This window comes from Salmo trutta, chromosome 40, assembly GCF_901001165.1.
Source record: "Salmo trutta chromosome 40, fSalTru1.1, whole genome shotgun sequence".
NCBI classification, from domain to species: Eukaryota; Metazoa; Chordata; class Actinopteri; order Salmoniformes; family Salmonidae; genus Salmo; species Salmo trutta.
In genome coordinates this window covers 11,320,349-11,341,068 of record NC_042996.1, presented here as the reverse complement: position 1 = coordinate 11,341,068, position 20,720 = coordinate 11,320,349, and the positions used below count along the sequence as shown (strand labels likewise).

Below are 20,720 nucleotides of genomic sequence, written 5' to 3'. Positions count from 1 at the left end.
TGCTTGTTGTGGTAGATAGTGGACGACAGAAGGCACCTGTCGAGGGAGAGAACACCCGAGATAGGTTGCTTGCTGACGGGGAGAGTGTGCTTGGAGAATTGCTTGACGTGGAGGGGGAAGTGTGTGAGAGAGTTTGTGTGTAAGTGGGGGAGTATGATGAGTGAGAAAGTGTGTAATAAGGTGTGCTCAATGAGTATGAAGGGGATAGTGGGTGAGAGTTACTGCTGGCAGGGAGTGTGTGAGTAGTGGTCGTTAAGCTGGTGTGAGCCAGAGATAGAGTGCCCGTTAAAGGGGAAAGTGCAGGAGACAGGGTGCTGGCTGGGGTAGTGAGCGTACGAGAGGGTGTACTGGCTGGGGTAGTGAGTGTGTGAGAGGGAGTATTGGCTGGGGTAGTGAGTGTGTGAGAGGGGGTACTGGCTGGGGTAGTGAGTGTGTGAGAGGGTGTATTGGCTGGGGTAGTGAGTGTGTGAGAGGGGGTACTGGCTGGGGTAGTGAGTGTGTGAGAGGGTGTATTGGCTGGGGTAGTGAGTGTGTGAGAGGGGGTACTGGCTGGGGTAGTGAGTGTGTGAGAGGGGGTACTGGCTGGGGTAGTGAGTGCGTGAGAGGGGGTACTGGCTGGGGTAGTGAGTGTGTGAGAGGGGGTATTGGCTGGGGTAGTGAGTGTGTGAGAGGGGGTACTGGCTGGGGTAGTGAGTGTGTGAGAGGGAGTATTAGCTGGGGTAGTGCGCGTACGAGAGGGGGTACTGGCTGGGGTAGTGGGTGTACGAGAGGGGGTACTGGCTGGGGTAGTGAGTGTACGAGAGGGGGTACTGGCTGGGGTAGTGAGCGTATGAGAGGGTGTACTGGCTGGGGTAGGGAGTGTGTGAGAGTGGGTACTGGCTGGGGTAGTGAGCGTATGAGAGGGGGTACTGGCTGGGGTAGTGAGCGTGTGAGAGGGTGTACTGGCTGGGGTAGTAAGCGTATGAGAGGGGGTACAGGCTGGGGTAGTGAGCGTATGAGAGGGGGTACAGGCTGGGGTAGTGAGCGTATGAGAGGGGGTACTGGCTGGGGTAGTGAGAGCACGAGAGGGGGTGCTGGCTGGGGTAGTGAGTGCGTGAGAGGGGGTACTGGCTGGGGTAATGAGCGTACAAGAGGGGGTACTGGCTGGGGTAGTGAGCGTACGAGAGGGGGTACTGGCTGGGGTAGTGAGCGTACGAGAGGGGTACTGGCTGGGGTTGTGAGCGTACGAGAGGGGGTACTGGCTGGGGTAGTGAGTGTGTGAGAGGGGGTACTGGCTGGGGTAGTGAGCATACGAGAGGGTGTACTGGCTGGGGTAGTGAGCATACGAGAGGGGGTACTGGCTGGGGTAGTGAGTGTGTGAGAGGGGGTACTGGCTGGGGTAGTGAGCGTACGAGAGGGGGTACTGGCTGGGGTAGTGAGTGTGTGAGAGGGGGAACTGGCTGGGGTAGTGAGTGTGTGAGAGGGGGTACTGGCTGGGGTAATGAGCGTACGAGAGGGGGTACTGGCTGGGGTAGTGAGTGTGTGAGAGGGTGTACTGGCTGGGGTAGTGAGTATGTGAGAGAAGTTTGCAAATGAGGGAGTGAAATCTGGGCCTAGGGTGATATCCACCAATTGAGAACTTAGGGCTGGCTTTATGAGGACTGGAGATTGACTGAATGTTAATGGGGTTTGGTCAGGTTTAGGGAGAAACCGCGAAGCGGGAAGAGAACGGGTTGGATTAGAGGAAGTTGTGGCTGCAGTTTTAGATGGACTCAAAGTGGATGGAACTCTCTTCGATGTGGTAGCAGCAGCTATGGCTTGAATCCGGTTGGATTTTGGGGTTAAGGAAGTGGATTGGATAGAGACAGTCTTGCGTGGAGCTGGAGCAGAAGAGGTCCAGTGCATGATGCCATCATCGTATTTGATGAGGAACTCGGGGTACACCTGGTGCTTTTCAAACACCACATATATGGATGGGTTCAGGACATTGTCCACACAGCTGTCATAGAGAGTCGGGCTTCCCTCGCCTTTTGGAGGGGGGCGACGGAGCGCCGAATTACCTCTTGTGTAGTCGCCAACAAGCACCTGGCAAGCAAACATGGACCTCACTCCTGAGTCGCTGGTGTAGCTGTGCGAGTACTTGGCATCCCTGGCAAAGTAACTCCCTTAAACAAACAGAGAAGATCATCAGTAAAACAGAATGACTGACTATAATGAGATCATGACTGCTTCTAAAATCTGACTACACTTCTGACAGTTGGTTAACATGAGGTACCTTCGCCATACACAGTTCCATTGGTTCCACACAGCCTCCAGTCGAAGTTATCTCTGCAAATGGCGTCTACGTGTTTTGGGTCCGTTCCGTGGAAGAGATGTAGCTCCTTGCTGTTTTTACCCCCATTGTTTTTCTTCATCAAATCTCTTTTCCTGAGAAAGAAGAAATTACCATTAGCTGCTGTTTAGAAATGACCATTAGCTGCTGTTAAGAATACTATTTTTGGATGGTTATTCCCTATTGGAATTTGGCCTCCAGGTACCATATGTAAAGCCAGAGGTCACCGTAAAGCAGCTCTCAGCAACTGGTATCTGGGCCCCTAAGACATAAAATCGTCTATGGGTGTCTTTAAGCGATTAAGACGTTTCAAATGTATAGTCTTTTCAACCCCAAGATCTCCGCCTTGATTTAATGCTTTGGGAGTGAAAAAAGATAGGCAAGAGTATTTAGGTCAGCCCTCCCCTGAGAGGGGAGGGGGTGAGATTTGCTGAAGACCTCTTACATGAACACGTATGTCTATGTCTCTCTTGTCTAATAAACCTTTAAATATAGGAGATGTTCACACACCCTGACCATTTCTACACACCCATTTCTACACACCCTGGTGTTCAATTCCTGCTTACCCATAATCTTGTTCAAGCCAGGGTTTACATAGTGTTTTGGAAGTAACATGCTAGGATTGTGTGTGAGAGTTGATGTAAAAATACCACTGGAAGACTTCCCAGAGGTCCCTGTTTTGGACCCTCTCGATGCTGGTGATTTGGAAGCCCCTCATGGTCTTGTTGAAAAGTTCCTGGACATTCTGATAGTCCCTGTCAGAATTCAGAAGAGTGACTGTCTGCAGGAGGGGAAAACAAAAGGGTTGTCACAGCTGAAACCAAATGAAAGGCAATGTTAAACTTCCCTGCAAGTCAAAGCAGTAGAATCTCATGTAAACAAGTGACCTTGTATCCAATGTCAGGTATGGCAGACTTGTCCCAAGATCCAGGAACAGCTCTGAAATTCTGAGAGGGGTTGCGTGGTCCATTTCTCCTGAAATGACATATGAAAAATAACCTTCATATACAACCCTAAGAAAAGATCATTATGATTATAAGTAATCTATTAGGTAAATATAGAAATGGTTAGATTCAGAACATAGTACCCATTCTCAGTCCATTCCCATTCATACATTACCTGCTTCTTGCAGCTTGTGCGTCCACAGTTGAAACAAAGACAGGACGTCGTCTGACCATCCTTATAGTGCCATATCTTTCGTTATATTGCGTCATGTCTGTAATTACAAGAATAACTATTTGAACCAGCATCCTTACAGTTAATGTTCAACATCTCTAACATCTAGGCTACCTGCTGCCGATTTTAGTACTAGAATTTAAGGGGCGTACACTACCGATCAAAGGTTTTAGAGCACCTATTCATTCAAGGGTTTCTCTTTATTTTACTATTTTCTACATTGTAGAATAATAGTGAAGACATCAAAACTATGAAATAACACATATGGAATCATGTAGTAACCACAAAAGTGTTAAACAAATCAAAATATATTTTATATTTGAGATTCTTCAAATAACCATCCTTTGCCTTTGATGACAGCTTTGCACACACTTGGCATTCTTTCAACCAGCTTCATGAGGTAGTCACCTGGAAAGCACTTCAATTAACATGTGTGCCTTCTTAAAAGTTAATTTCTTTCTTTCCTTCTTAATGCGTTTGAGCCAATCAGTTGTGTTGTGACCAGGTAGGGGTGGTATACACAAGATAGCCCTATTTGGTAAAATACCAAGTCCATATTATGGCAAGAGCAGCTCAAATATGCAAAGAGAAATGACAGTCCATCATTACTTTAAGACATGAAGGTCAGTCAATCCAGAAAATGTCAAGAACTTCTAAAGTTTATTCAAGTGCAGCCGCAAAAACCATCAAGCGTTATGATGAAATTGTCTCTCATGAGGACCACCACAGAAATGGAAGACCCAGAGTTACCTCTGTTGCAGAGGATAAGTTCTTTAGAGTTACCAGCCTCAGAAATTGCAGCCCAAATAAATGCTTCACAGAGTTCAAGTAACAGACACATCTCAGCATCAACTGTTCAGATGAGACTGTGTGAATCAGGCCTTCATGGTCCAATTGCCTCAAAGTAACCGCTACTAAAGGACAACAATAATAAGAAGAGACTTGCTTGGGCCAAGAAACACGAGCAATGGACATTAAACCAGTGGAAATCTGTTCTTTGGTCTGGAGTCCAAATTGGAGATGTTTAGTTCCAACCGCCGTGTCTTTGTGAGACGTGGTCTGGGTGAACGGATGATTTCTGCATGTGTATTTCCCACTGTAGAGCATGGAGGAGGTGGTGTTATGGTGTGGGGGTGCTTTGCTGGTGACTCTGTCTGTGATTTATTTAGAATTCAAGGCACAGTTAACCAGCATGGCTAACACAGCATTCTGCAGCGATACGCCATCCCATCTAGTTTGGGCTTAGTGGGACTATCATTTGTTTTTCAACAGGACAATGACCCTAAACACACCTCCAGGCTGTGTAAGGGCTATTTTACCAAGAAGGAGAGTGATGGAGTGCTGCATCAGATGACCTGGCCTCCACAATCCCCTGACCTCAACCAAATTGAGATAGTTTGGGATGAGTCGGACCTCAGAGTGAAAGAAAAGCAGCCAATAAGTGCTCAGCATATGTGGGAACTGCTTCAAGACTGTTGGAAAAGCATTCCAGGTGAAGCTGGTTGAGAGAATGACAAGAGTGTGCAAAGCTGTCATCAAGGCAAAGGGTGGCTATTTGAAGAATCCCAAAATAAAATATATTTTCTTTTGTTTAACATTTTGGTTAGTATATGATTCCATATATGTTATTTCATAGTTTTGATGTCATCACTACTATTCTACAATGTAGAAAATAGTAAAAATAAAGAAAAAACTTGAATGAGTAGGTGTTCTAAAACTTTTGACCGGTAGTATATAAGAGTAGCCTTTTAGACTCGAACAGTAACTTGTGCTAAGCGCTTCTAACTAAAATCTATTATTATTATTACTATTATTATTATTATTACATAAGGTTTTTCAAGAGTTTGAAATGTGTTACCTCTGAAACTCAGCTCATAAGACTGCTGGCCTGCAGTGAACTTCACCACAGCACTTTGATCCTCCTGGTACCTTTTCTCAAGGTCTTCACTGGTGATGGACGACAATCTGTGCATCTCTTTCTGTGATATATAGAAAAGAAAAAAAAATTCAAGGGGAACAACAGTTTACCGTCTCTATTATTGTCCTCGTAACACATCAGCCTGTTTGAGTGTTTCACACCACTTACGATGGATGCGTACTGGATCCATTTGCCGTACTCGTCCTCCCAGAACCACGCCCACTCTGTGGTGAGTACGTATGTGGGCTTGGTCACAGAGGAAACTGTGGAGAGGCGGCGAACTTCCCATAATCCGCGGCTCATGGAGTCGAAATGCACACGCCCAGATCCCTCACTGTGAAGGCATAACAAATGTAAATGGTTAAAAAAAAACTTGTGCTTAAAGGTAGACAGCGAAATGACGTTGCCACGAGCAGCACTGCAGATATTGAGATGAGAGAGATGCAGGACAGTCACACACAGTAACATATCTGCACATGTGCACGGGTTTGCTTCACGCTGTTACAATGTGGTAGCCACGGGACCAAAACAGCGGGGAAGTTGAGGCTTGCGCTCCAACGCTCTTAGTTGTTGGGGAAATCGCTGAGTCTATCTTTAAGTATGACATAACAACATACTGTACCTGTGTATCTTAGAAGGGTCACAGAAGTCTCTCTCGATTGCTTCATTTTCTGGCAGAGCTGACCAAGTCTGTCCATTGTTCACTTCCCACTTGTAGGGCATTTTGAAGTGGACTCTCGAGCATCTCTCTGAAAGTCATAAGTTTGCAGTGAGATGTGATATGTTGCTGAGTATCATTGTTGCACCTGGGTAACAGCCTGATTTGTCCCTGAATTGTGGTTTCACAGGGTTTGTATTGTGTATCTACTGACAACCTTGAAAGTTATAGATAAACTCATATCCGGCCGGCTGCCATAGCTTCTTCCTGAGTAAAATTGGGGCAAAGCCCTTGCAGCTGTTCTGCCAAAGCAAACATGGGAAAGCTATCCTCTAGACACTCTGCCGCCACACAATATCTCTCTCGTTAAATGTACCTCCTTGTTTGCAGTCCTCCTTGACAAAGAACAGGCAGATCTCATTCCTCACTGTAAATAAACAAATTAACAAACAAACATTTAGTTACATGAAATCATAGTTGGCAACAGGGTTGAGGTCAATTCCAGTTCACTCATGAAGTAAACCAAATTCCAATTCCACATTTTCCTCACTAGCTAGGTTTCCATCCAGACTATCTGCGCATTTTCCCACCAGAGATGTGTTTCCATCAAATTGACTTGTTGCGGGTAAAAGGCTGTGCATGATGACATCGTGCACAGAAAAATTACTTTTGCGTTTAAATTCCCATGTACCGAATAACTGTTTTTGCGTTATATAGCGAATGTGCCCACTCTGGTATAGGCACGTGCGCTCTAGCCACCAGCTCGCAGATACAGTTGTGGGTACAGTCTACATGATGAGATTATTATGGACAAAAGAGCAAGATAATTTTTATTTGTCAAATGGCAGCCAAGCATTGATGATCATGTCACCAGAATAAAACCCTCAATGTTTATTGGAAAGGAGCATCAAGCGTATCACCTTGCACTTTCACCACCCTGAGAAGTTGACCATAACTTGTTTCATCTGTGGCCTAATAAACTGCATGCTTTCCTGAGTCGTAGTGGGAGGACCACACAACATGTCACCCCGTGACTCCAAGTTTACTTCAGTATTTGTGAATAAAAGCGTTTCCGCCATTTCTCGCATAATAACTTACGTTGTCCAGCCTATTTTTATGTCGACATTTGGAAAGTTTACCAATAAAAAAAAAATTCAGGCCTGTCATATATATTTTTCATCCAACATGTACAGTTGAAGTTGGAAGTTTACATGCACCTTAGCCAAATACATTTAAACTCTGTTTTTCACAATTCCTGACATTTAATCCTAGTAAAAATTCCCTGTCTTAGGTCAGTTAGGATCACCACTTTATTTTAAGAATGTGAAATGTCAGAATAATAGTACAGAGAATGATTTATTTCAGCTTTTATTTCTTTCATCACATTCCCAGTGGGTCAGAAGTTAACATACACTCAATTAGTATTTGGTAGCATTGCCTTTAAATTGTTTAACTTGGGTCAAACGTTTTGGGTAGCCTTCCACAAGCTTCCCACAATAAGTTGGGTGAATTTTGGCCCATTCCTCCTGACAGAGCTGGTGTAACTGAGTCAGGTTTGTAGGCCTCCTTGCTCGCACACGCCTTTTCAGTTCTGCCGACAAATTGTCTATAGGCTTGAGGTCAGGCCTTTGTGATGGCCACTCCAATACCTTGACTTTGTTGTCCTTAAACCATTTTGCCACAACTTTGAAAGTGTGCTTGGGGTCATTGTCCATTTGGAAGACCCATTTGCGACCAAGCTTTAACTTCCGGACAGATGTCTTGAGATGTTGCTTCAATATATCCACATCATTTTCCATCCTCATGATGCCATCTATTTTGTGAAGTGCACCAGTCCTTCCTGCAGCAAAGCATCCCACAACATGATGCTGCCACCCCCGTGCTTCACGGTTGGGAAGGTGTTCTATGGCTTGCAAGCTTCCCCCTTTTCCCTCCAAACATAATGATGGTCATTATGACCAAACAGTACTATTTTTGTTTCATCAGACCAGAGGACATTTTTCCAAAAAGTATGATCTTTGTCCCCATGTGCAAACCGTAGTCTGGCTTTTTTTATGGTGGTTTTGGAGCAGTGGCTTCTTCCTTGCTGAGCGGTCTTTCAGGTTATGTCGATATAGGACTTGTTTTACTGTGGATATAGATACTTTTGTACCTGTTTCCTCCAGCATCTTCACAAGGTCCTTTGCTGTTGTTTTGGGATTGATTTGCACTTTTCGCACCAAAGTACGTTCATCTCTAGGAGACAGAACGCGTCTCCTTCCTGAGCGGTATGACGGCTGCGTGGTCCCATGGTGTTTATACTTGCGTACTATTGTTTGTACAGATGAACGTGGTACCTTCAGGCATTTGGAAATTGCTCCCAAGGATGAACCAGACTTGTGGAGGTCTACAATTTTTTTTCTGAGGTCTTGGCTGATTTCTTTTGATTTTCCCATGATGTCAAGCAAAGAGGCACTGAGTTTGAAGGTAGGCCTTGAAATACATCCTATTGACTCAAATTATGTCACTTTGCCTATTAAAAGCTTCTAAAGCCATGACATCATTTTCTGGAATTTTCCAAGCTGTTTAAAGGCACAGTCAACCTACTGTATGTAAACTTCTGACCCACTGGAATTGTGATACAGTGAATTATAAGTGAAATGCTCTGTCTGTATACAATTGTTCGAACAATTAATTGTGTCATGCACAAAGTAGATGTCCTAACCGACTTGCCAAAACTATAGTTTGTTAATTAACAAGAAATTTGTGGAGTGGCTGAAAAACGAGTTTTAATGACTCCAACCTAAGTGTATGTAAACTTCCGACTTCAACTGTACTTTACTCGCATAAAAAGGTTTGATGGAAACCTAGTTATTGAAAAGCATTTCAGAGAATTGGAATTTTATTGTACTTATTTAATTGACTGGTCTGGAATTTAAATAGAATTGACCCCAACCCTGGCTGGCAAGCAAGTCCATAGAGAAATACTTCCAAGTAAGGGTTTGCAGACAACTATAGTGACTGTTCTGAAACATTATTCCCCACTGAACACAACCCTGATGTTTGTTCCTGCAGCCGTCTACCTGTATTTCTCAGAGGACAGCTCTGGAGCCTGTTGATAGAAGCAGCACCACTGGCACCTTCACTTTTCATGGCCTGAATGTTCCGGTAGGTTGACAACATGGACGTCATTAGATCGTTTGGCACTCCCCTCTGTTGCAGAGTCCTTTGTGGGTGGGGCTCGAAGAAGTCATGACACCTGTTGCAGTCGGCTCCTGAGGAACAGGTTCCTCTGATGTACCTGTCACACACATGAAGTCTCCTGCACCCCTCCTGATCCGGGCAGTTGCCATAAAGCCCGGCGCCTTTGTTATAAGAGTTGCACACCTGAAAGAGTGAGTGAAAGGGCTTTTAAAATACTTGTTTACCATACTCTATATGCAAGAAAGCATGAGATGAACACACAGAGGTATTGGGTAAATCCATTTAAATTCAATCACTTTTTGACAGAACCCGTATTGATTTGAACAGAACTTTCCATACATATTTACCCATTGTAGAAGTGCTACAGTTTTTGGACCTTAATACCAAAACCTTAATACCAAAACACAAAGATGTTTTAAGTGAGAATAAAACAGCCTAATTTATACTCTTAGAGGAGGTGCTTCCATTATAATGTGGTTTGTACCGCATACAAGGTAAAGCATTGGATTCTTCACCCACCACAGTAAGACATTATACCATTACGCTACCTTTTCATGCTTTAAAAAAAATGTCATTAAAGCAAGCTTTGCTTTTATACTTACAAGACTATCAGACTTGATTGAACTGTTTTGTCTTGTAGTAATGTGGTGCATCCCTGTATTTTCTTAAACCTTTATTTTAGCAATACATGTCATTGAAAAAATAACATCCTTTTATGGTCAGTATGTGCCCAACAGGTGGTGGTCTGCATTCCTCATTTCTGTAACTGTTAGCTTAATACGTAATAATTTTTTTCTTTATTTTATTTCACCTTTATTTAACCAGGTAGGCAAGTTGAGAACAAGTTCTCATTTACAATTGCGACCTGGCCAAGATAAAGCAAAGCAGTTCGACAACATACAAAAACACAGAGTTACACATGGAGTAAAACAACATACAATCAATGATGCAGTAGAAAAAAATAAGACTATATACAATGTGAGCAAATGATGTGAGATAAGGGAGGTAAAGGCAAAAAAATGCCATGGTGGCAAAGTAAATAAAGTATGGCAAGAAAAACACTGGAATGGTAGATTTGTAGTTTGAAGAAAGTTAAAAGTTAAAATATAAATAATATGGTGCAAAGGAGCAAAATAAATAAAATAAATAAATACAGTAGGGGAAGAGGTAGTAGTTTGGGCTAAATTAAAGATGGGCTATGTACAGGTGCAGAGATCTGTGAGCTGCTAACACAGCTGGTGCTTAAAGCTAGTGAGGGAGATAAGTGTTTCCAGTTTTAGAGATTTTTGTAGTTCGTTCCAGTCATTGGCAGCTGAGAACTGGAAGGAGAGACGACCAAAGGAGGAGTTGGCTTTAGGGGTGACCAGAGAGATATACCTGCTGGAGCGCGTGCTACAGGTGGGTGCTGCTATGGTGACCAGTGAGCGGAGATAAGGGGGGACTTTACCTAGCAGGGTCTTGTAGATGACCTGGAGCCAATGTGTTTGGCGACGATTATGAAGTGAAGGCCAGCCAACGAGAGCATACAGGTCGCAGTGGTGGGTTGTATATGGGGCTTTGGTGACAAAACGGATGGCACTGTGATAGACTGCATCCAGCTTGTTGAGTAGGGTATTGGAGGCTATTTTGTAAATGACATCGCCGAAGTCGAGGATTGGTAGGATGGTCAGTTTTACGAGGGTATGTTTGGCAGCATGAGTGAAGGATGCTTTGTTGCGAAATAGGAAGCCAATTCTAGATTTCACTTTGGATTGGAGATGATTGATGTGAGTCTGGAAGGAGAGTTTACAGTCTAACCAGACACCTAGGTATTTGTAGTTGTCCACAAATTCTAAGTTAGAACCGTCCAGAGAAGTTATGCTGCAGGTGCAGGCAGCGATCGGTTGAAGAGCATGCATTTAGTTTTACTTGTGTTTAGGAGCAGTTGGAGACCACGGAAGGAGAGTTGAATGGCATTGAAGCTCGTCTGGAGGGTTGTTAACACAGTGTCCAAAGAAGGGCCAGAAGTATACAGAATGGTGTCGTCTGCGTAGAGGTGGATCAGAGATTCACCAGCAGCAAGAGCGACATCATTTATGTATACAGAGAAAAGAGTTGGCCCAAGAATTGAACCCTGTGGTACCCCCATAGAGACTGCCAGAGGTCCAGACAGTAGGCCCTCCGATTTGACACACTGAACTCTGTCAGAGAAGTAGTTGGTGAACCAGGCGACGCAATCGTTTGAGAAACCAAGGCTACTAAGTCTGCCGATGAGGATGTGGTGATTAACAGAGTCAAAAGCTTTGGCCAGGTCAATGAATACGGCAGCACAGTATTGTTTCTTATCGATGGCGGTTACGATGTCGTTTAGGACCTTGAGCGTGGCTGAGGTGCACCCATGACCAGCTCTGAAACCAGATTGCATAGCGGAGAGGGTGCGGTGGGATTCGAAATAGTCGGTAATCTGTTTGTTGACTTGGCTTTCGAAGACCTTAGAAAGGCAGGGTAGGATGGATATAGGTCTGTAGCAATTTGGGTCAAGAGTGTCACCTCCTTTGAAGAGGGGGATGACAGCAGCTGCTTTCCAATCTATGGGAATCTCAGACGACACGAAAGAGAGGTTGAACAGGCTAGTAATAGAGGTTGCAATAATTTCGGCAGATCATTTTAGAAAGAAAGGGTCCAGATTGTCAAGCCCAGCTGATTTGTAGGGGTCCAGATTTTGCAGCTCTTTCAGAACATCAGCTGAATGGATTTGGGAGAAGGAGAAATGGGGGAGGCTTGGGCGAGTAGCTGTGGGGGGTGCAGTGCTGTTGAATGCAGTAGGGGTAGTTAGGTGGAAAGCATGGCCAGCCGTAGAAAAATGCTTATTGAAATTCTCAATTATAGTTGGCTTATCGGTGGTGACAGAGTTTCCTATCCTCAGTGCAGTGGGCAGTTGGGAGGAGGTGTTCTTATTCTCCATGGACTTTACAATGTCCCAGAACTTTTTAGAGTTGGAGTTGCACGAAGCAAATTTCTGTTTGAAAAAGCTAGCCTTGGCGTTTCTAACTGCCTGTGTGTATTGGTTTCTAACTTCCCTAAAAAGTTGCATATCGCGGGGGCAGTTCGATGCTAATGCAGGACTCAGAACCTCCTGTGTTTCAGACAGGGTCTTGTTTTATCAATTGCTGTGCTGATCAATGGACAGTTCATTACCGATGTCAAAATAAGATGTAGCTTAAAGTTGTTTGTACTTGTATTTATATTTGCAATAAAGATGGTTATGCAACAATAATACACTGTACAGTCCATTATCCCCCTGAAGAGTATGAATTCGGCTGTTTGAGAAGGTTTGAATCCGAAGCAACCAGCCTACACAGTTTGAAGTACAATACCAACATAGCTACTGTAGTAGGTCAAAGCTGTGTGCTGGAAAACCTTGGGAGAGCATGGGTGGAATAGGCATTGTGGTGCTCATGTGAATTTCATGTATTTTTCGGCTACAGACCAATGCCTATTCTCACGTAAAACTTAGTTTTTTGTTTTTAATTTCCATGGTTTTACACCAAAGTGATTATTAAACATTATTCGACAGCTTAACACATGCTATCCTTGTGAACCCTCACAATGTTGTGCATTTTATTTATTGATAAGATCCCAGCTCATAGTCCTACTGATCATTGCTCAAAGCAAATTGGTGAGAGCAAGGAAACAAAGACTGAAGCAAATATTTACTATGCGATTACACAATGTGGCTAGATGACTACAGGAGAGCGAAAAATGGATGAGCTGTTCTTAATGGAAGGGTTCTGAAATATTCTCTCTCACCAAGGCGATGTGTGACCGTGAATGTATCATAGTCATCCACATCGGTGGAGACAGCCCTGGTGCGTCAGATGTGAGCTGATTTGGAGGTAGTCATCTGAATATCTGACAACAGTGACCTACTCTGACATCCCACAGTGGAGGAGTTGGATGTTTCAGTGAGATGGGGAACATTAACAAGCGCATAGATATGGCACAGCGCTCTGTCAACCAGCTGGTGTTTGCATTTCTCTGTGACAGGCGCATGCCCACAATCTGCCACTCTGCCATAAAGTACTGTATCCCTGGGCAGTACCTTAGGGATGGCGTGCATCTCACTGATCAGGGCAACGACCTCTTCTTTGAGAGTCTGAGAGCTGGGGTCGTATCCACAAAGCATCTCAGGGTAGACAATTGTCCATAAATGCTGAGCATAGAGACATTTTACTCCTACTCTTATGGGGGAAAACATTAAAAAGCTATGCAAGAAGCATCTTTAGTCATAAGAATCACACCTAGATGACAGATGTTTAGGACACATCATGAGCTGTCCTAACCAGTTAAGAGTTACCAGCAGGTGTCTTGATTATAGAAAAAGGCAGCGAGTCAGTGGTTCCGGCACCACAGACAGGCAATTGCTTTGGAGTTGAAAGAATGTTTTGATATTTCTATATGATCAACCCATAAATAATCTTGACCTACATGTAACAGTACCTCTTGCGCTTTCGACAATGATTTTACATGAGGCCTAATTCACATGATTTATGCCTACCACTAGGCTAATAAATAATCACACTTTTCTTTCGATTATTTATTTAACCTACATGTTATTTCAAGCAGAATATCACATTGTTAATAAAGATACCTAAAAATTGGTCATGCCTATAAGTGGGTAATTGAAAGCATTTAATTGTGTTCGGTAAAAATGATACACCTTTCAAACGTTTATGCAACATTATCGGCAAGTAATAACTGTGCCAAAGCGATTTAGTTGTTTAACGGGAGTGCCGAGTATGTGACTATAACGATAATATTATAGAAATTCTGTTTTTAAACCATTATATTATGCCTTTTACATTATTCAAAATATCGAAATTGGAAGAAAAAAATAATAATGATGCATGCCAACATATTAGGAAGGAATTAAGAGTGAAAATGTCAGGTGAAAATTGTATCAAACGTTTTACCATTGCAACATTTTCTGTACAGTCATATTGGCCGTGGTTGTCTGAAGCGTGCTATAAATTTCACCGCTGGCGATGCCTCATCGCCATTGGTTTTTCCCATAGCCGCGGGAAGTAGGGGTGATACGCATCCCCTGAAATATCAGAATAAATAAAAAATCATAATAAAAAATAAATGACATTTTGAAAAAAATATATATATTCACAAAAGTGGGCCTTTACTAATCCTGACCGATATAGCCATCTGTAGCGATTTTTATCAATTGCAATCTGAGCCAGGTGTGCATGATTTGAAAGCTTGTTCTATTGCCAACAAGACTAGCTAAGTTATAAAATATGATATTACAGTGTCAGGCTTTCACAATGCAGTTCAGGAAACCGATCGTAATTTTGTGTCGGTGCAGCGGCAATTTTTTTTCACAGTAGACAAACAGGCTCATTCTGTTCAGGGTATGATGCCATGTCATATTGTAACTGTACAAACATAGTGATCATAAACATTGACACTGTATATGATATGAGTTTTATGATAAGAAAATGTGAAGTGCACATTTGGACAGGTGTTTGGCTTGCTTGTATGACATCAAAGCAGCATTCATTATAATCCTCAACATCTCATATTTCAAGATATTGTACATTGAGTCCTCTTATTTCACAACATTGCCCTCACTCAGTCAACAAAACATTTACAAAAGTTGCCCAATTAGCGGGAGGGATGGGGACAACTTCGTGTCGCGCGCAGGGCTCAAGTTGAGAACGTCTGTCAGTCAAAACCCATACAGCGCTGTGAAGCTCAGAGCCCGAGGTCTGACGACATGTATAGCATCTTACTGTACAGCCACTGCGTTCCAATTTAGGCGTGCCCAAATCTGCCATTCTCAACCTGTATACGGGTACGAGTGTAAAAGGTTAACATTTTTTACGACAATTATAAAAATATAAAAAACTCAAAAAGAATCATATTTGCATATGTTGTAGCTTAGACCCTATTTTACATCATATAAAGTTGTTATGTTGTGCCCGCCATCAGTTGAGACACAACATGCTTTAGAATACAGAGTGGGTGTCATGTTTTGGCTGATAAATGTACTAAAATGGGAATACAATTGAAATGTCTACTTTCAAAATGGTACCAGAAAGATTGTTGGAGGTGTACATATCAGATAACGTTGACTTGAAATGGAAAATCTGTGGTTTTAAATTATATTGTCAATCCACCACAGGAAACCTATTGAAATCATAGAAAAATAGACAATAGAATAGACAAAATTACCATTTAAAGTTGACATTCAACGGTGTTTGGACCTGCGGTCATCTTTGTGGTAGAAATTAGAAGTTAAAATTTCATTTGAATTTACATTTCAATGGAGTACTAGCTAAATTGTTCTGAAGTAGCAATGTGCGGGTTGAATTATAACCTGCAGTCCCCGCGGTTATATCCACGAGGTGGGCACGTATAAGGTCATTAAATATTGTGTGGCTGAATGGCGGGTGTGTGGCGGCGGGTTGAAGAATGAGAAAACAATACCATAAAAAATCCATACAGTGCATTCGGAAAGTATTCAGACCACTTTACTTTTTCCACATTTTGTTACCTTACAGCCTTATTCTTTCACCCCCTCATCAACCTACACACAATAACCCATAACGCCAAAGCAAAAACAGGTGGATAAATTTTTCCTAATTTATGAAAAATAAAAAACTGAAATATCACATTTACATAAGTATTCAGACCCTTTACTTATTCCATTGAAGAATAATGGAAGCCACTGTGTTCTTGGAGACCTTCAATGCTTCAGACATTTTTTGGTATCCTTCCCCAGAATCCTGTCTCGGAGCTCTACGAACAATTCCTTCGACCTCATGGCTTGATTTTTGCTCTGACATGCACTCTCAACCTTGGGACCTTATATAGACAGGTGTGTGCCTTTCCAAATCATGTCCAATCAATTGAATTTACCACAGGTGGACTCCAATGAAGTTGTAGAAACATCTCAAGGATGATCAATGGAAACAGGATGCACCTGAGCTCAATTTCGAGTCTCAAAGCAAAGGGTCTGAACACTTATGTAAATGTGTATTTTTAATACATTTGCAAAAAACAAAAAAAATACTGTTTTCGCTTTGTCATTATGGGGTATTGTGTGTGGATTGATGAGGGGGAAAAAACTATTTGATCCATTCAAAACTTCGGTGTACTGTCCGCGGGACGGCTGAGCAAACGTAGGCTAATGCGATTAGCATGAGGTTGTAAGAAACAAAAAAAAATCCCAGGACATAGACATATCTGATATGGGCAGAAAGCTTCAATTCCTGTTAATCTAACTGCACTGTCCAATTTACAGTAGCTATTAGAGTGAAAGAATACCATGCAATTGTTTGAGGAGAGTGCACAATTATGAACTTGAAAATGTATCAATAAACCAATTAGGCACATATGGGCAGTCTTGATACAACATTTTGAATAGATATGCAATAGTTCATTGGATCTGTCTAAAACTTTGCACATACAGTGCTGCCATCTAGTGGCCAAAGTCTAAATTGCCCCTGGGCTAAAATAATTCATTATGCCCTTTCTCTTGCATTTCAAAGATGATAGTACAAAAAAAATACTAAATAAATGGGTTTTTATTTTCTTTGTATTATCTTTTACCAGATCTAATGTGTTATATTCGCCTACATTCCTTTCACATTTCCATAAACTTCAAAGTGTTTCCATTCAAATGGAATCAAGAATATGCATATCCTTGCCTCAGGGCCTGAGCTACAGACAGTTAGATTTGGGTATGTCATTTTAGGCGAAAATTGAAAAAAAGGTGCGGATTCTTAGAATAAGGCTGTAACGTAACAAAATGTGGAAAGAGGGAATGGGTCTGAATAATTTATGAATGCACTATAAATGTATAATTCCTGTGCAATATATATATCTATAAGCTACATTGAGGTTTTTCTTGAATGACAAGCGACACGTCTGGAGGAAATCTGGCACTATCCCTATGGTGAAGCACGGTGGTGGCAGCATCATGCTGTGGGGATGTTTTTCAGTGGCAGGGACTGGGAGACTAGTCAGGATCAAGGAAAATATGAATGGAGCAAAGTACAGAGAGATCCTTGATGAAAACCTGCTCAGGACCTCAGACTGGAGCAAAGGCTCACCTTCCAACAGGACAACGACCCTAAGCACACAGCCAAGACAACGCTGGAGTGGCTTCAGGACAAGTCTCTGAATGTCTTTGAGTGGCCCAGCCAGAGCCGGACTTGAACCCAATCGAACATCTCTGGAGAGACCTGAAAATAGCTGTGCAGCGACGCTCTCCATCCAACCTGACAGAGCATGAGAGGATCTGCAGAGCAGAATGGGAGAAACACCCCAAATACAGGTGGGCCAAGCTTGTAGCGTCATACTCATGAAGACTCTAGGCTGTAATCACTGCCAAAGGTGCTTCAACAAAGTACTGAGTAAAGGGTCTGAACACTTATGTAAATGTGATATTTCCGTTTTATTTTTATTTGCAACATTTTCTAAAAACCTGTTTTTGCTTTGTCATAATGGGATATTTAAAAATATATATTTTTTAGAATAAGGCTGTAATGTAGCAAAATGTGGAAAAAGTCAAGGGGCCTGGATACTTTCCGTATGCACTGTAGGGTGTAAACATGTTTTGATTCAAATCATAGGCCTATTATATTGAATGTAGGCTACCTGTTCTGCGTGTGTTCATGTGTGTAAAATTCTCGGTTGACAGGGTAGGCTACCGGCAGTACTGTAGGCCTACTGGAGGGTAAACGCAAGTAAACGCCATTTACCCACCTTTTTCAGAAACATGCATTGAAAGTATAGGGAGCGTTACTTTTTTCACCGTGACCATTAATCAGAGTTTACCCACCTATTTTTTTTTACCACAACATCATTGGCTACCGGTAGGTCTATTAGAAGTTCATGGTAATACACATTGTAGCCTGGTCTAGTAAAGTTGGCCGTGTGTGTTAGGGTGACCATCCCAGTTTTCCCAGGACAGTTTCAGCCCCATTTCAGGTGTTCTGACTTTTCAGGCTACAAAAAAGGTACATTTGTCAGATAATATAGGCTAATGAATGTCATTAGGTACACTTGTTGGTGTTTTCTAACAGATGTCTATTTACATTCATCAAATGGCAAGAGTATACATGAAGTTTGGATGCCGGAATTATTTTGGAGTGGACAAACATGCACAGGTAGCCTACTGTTCAAGTCCAAAAGATCACTTTCTGACCACTTCTTCCATGGGCAAACATATGGAAAGTTTTATTTACATAAAATGGGATGCTGTCAAAAAGTGATTGAATTCAAATTGATTTTAATATGTGCAGACAGCACCTCTTCATCAGTCAGTCACACACACGTGGCAGGTTCTATACTTTTGGGGCCTCTAAGAGATTTTTGGTTGCCCCCTCACCGCACACATTTTGCCATGATTTATGCCATGTTAATGATATCTGAGTGAGAGCAACTAACAAAATCAATGGGGGCCCTCTGGAGGTCAGCAGCCCTGCATGCCTGGTTGGTATTTGGCCATGAATACTACAAGTTTAGATAGCTGGATAGACTAACTTACCAATCTCAAAATGGTTAGCTGACATGACTAATTGAGTGACTGTCAGTGACTGACCTAATAAGAGAAAAACTGCTGATACACAAACAAATGTTGAAATTGCACCTTGTGTATTACACTAATCTAACTCTCAACAATAAATTGAGACCGATAGATTCCCCCACCCCCTTGCTTATGTCGCTTATGCCTGGAGCTGGCCCTGCACACACGCAGACACACACATTCCACTGATCCACATCAGCAGTTAGAGGTCAACGGTTGGCTCTTACCGGTGGAAGGAGGGAGTTGTCATTCTGTAATAATAGCTGCCGGATTTCCTGTCGACTCAGCGTCTCAAGTTTATGCTCTCTCAAAACTATGGAGTTGTGTTCAGAGTGCAAGTCATGGCCAAAGTGGCATGTCCGCCTGGGAGTCAAAGTATCAATAAACAGGTCAATAAACATGCAAGGCATAATTCAGTTTGCTGAGTTAATTCAACATCTAAACCCCATTGAATTTTTCAACACTGTTGCAGTTTCAAGTTTTGGCCTGAAATACCTCAAATGTAATAATAGTAATAACCAGTTGCAATGATACATTTAATGTGTAGGCACACAGTCTAACATTGAGCGAGTTCGTTTTGCATGGCCTCGTGGCCTGGATGAGTTTAACCAGGCCATGCAAAACAAACGGTCCTACTTTAAGACTTCTCTGGTCCTATCGTTGCGTTTAGACAGGCAGCCCAATTCTGATCTTTTTTCAATAATTGGTCCTCTGTCCAACCACATCAGCTCTAAAAAAGATCAGATTATGGAAACAAGTTCCGAATTTGAGTGCCTGTCTAAACGCAGCCTATTTAGCCCTTATCGTATAAAACATATTTTATGCTTACCTTCCCCTACTATTCTTACAGTCCCCAAATAGATACAATTTACACAGGTGTAAATCATTGCAGCCATCACATTGCTGAGCCTTGCAGCGTCTAACTTTCGTTTTCGCAATAATGCGTACATTTCCATTGCACACTGCTATAGAACATAAATCGTTTTCAACAAGTTTATCAAGAGCGCAGAACATATCTGCCCCACACCCAATATCTGCCAGACCTGCATAGTCCAATGTTCCCTGATGATTGCAAATGACTTTTAATAACAATTGCTGAGCCATCTCGCAATGACAAACGCGACTGTTTTTCCTGGTTTAGGACAGTGGACCACAGGATACCGCTACATCAAAGACAATACAGTATGAAGATAGGCAAAAACTGCTTCTCCAATAGAACTCCCCGATCGCACTGGGCGATGTCATGACGACGTTGGCTAGCAAAGCGCATGCTCACAAATAAGTTGTTGCGTCTCACGACAAACTGCGCATGTGCGGGCAGTCAAATCAGAGGCATTCCTTCGATATAAAGTAGTTTTGACGAAAATTAAAAGGTGTCAGTTTGTCAATTTCACGAGGTTGGAATAAAAACATGTTAAAATACTTAAGACATTGTATCGAATTTGGTTGTGTCTTTAGATTTCGAGAAAATGAACAACTCAGGAATAATGTTTAATTTCTCTCATTGACTTCTCAAATCCCAAACCCCGGCGTGGTCTGTTTGGCAAGCGTTCCCGGAAGTCTGGCAATGTTGATGTGGTTACACTCTTCCTCATCAGTTGTGATGAAAGAAAAACGAAATTTAGGGAAAAAGGCCAAAGCAACGACAGTAAATACAGTATCACAGAGTTTCTAAATGGAGACCCCCGCCCTCGAGTGTCATGGGTGTAATTCACACACACAATTGGTTGTTTAAAGGGGATTAGCCATATATGGATAATGAATGTGTGATACATATGGAAACATGATATATGGCTGTTTTGGCCTATATCTCCGTAGGCCTTAAAATCAACCCGGAAGTTGCGGTGACTCCGCCTAGTGGCCTTCATTAGCAAAACCGGGCAATTGTGGT

The 20,720-nt window shown here is 42.5% G+C and overlaps 1 protein-coding gene across 1 annotated transcript; it reads right to left on the bottom strand.

Moving 5' to 3' along the window:
* Nucleotides 1-870: 870 nt before the first annotated feature.
* On the bottom strand, nucleotides 871-20,059 carry LOC115180554 (protein mono-ADP-ribosyltransferase PARP12; the record flags this gene model as incomplete). Its single annotated transcript, XM_029742728.1, has 13 exons — nucleotides 19,659-20,059; nucleotides 19,057-19,192; nucleotides 9,126-9,429; nucleotides 6,440-6,490; nucleotides 6,028-6,154; nucleotides 5,574-5,739; nucleotides 5,346-5,466; nucleotides 3,431-3,527; nucleotides 3,199-3,286; nucleotides 2,962-3,092; nucleotides 2,255-2,406; nucleotides 1,434-2,144; nucleotides 871-1,268 (listed from the first exon to the last, which is right to left on the bottom strand). Coding segments are annotated over exons 1-13 (2,757 nt in total), but the record flags the coding sequence as incomplete, so codon positions are not given.
* Between the last annotated feature and the right edge of the window lie 661 nt (nucleotides 20,060-20,720).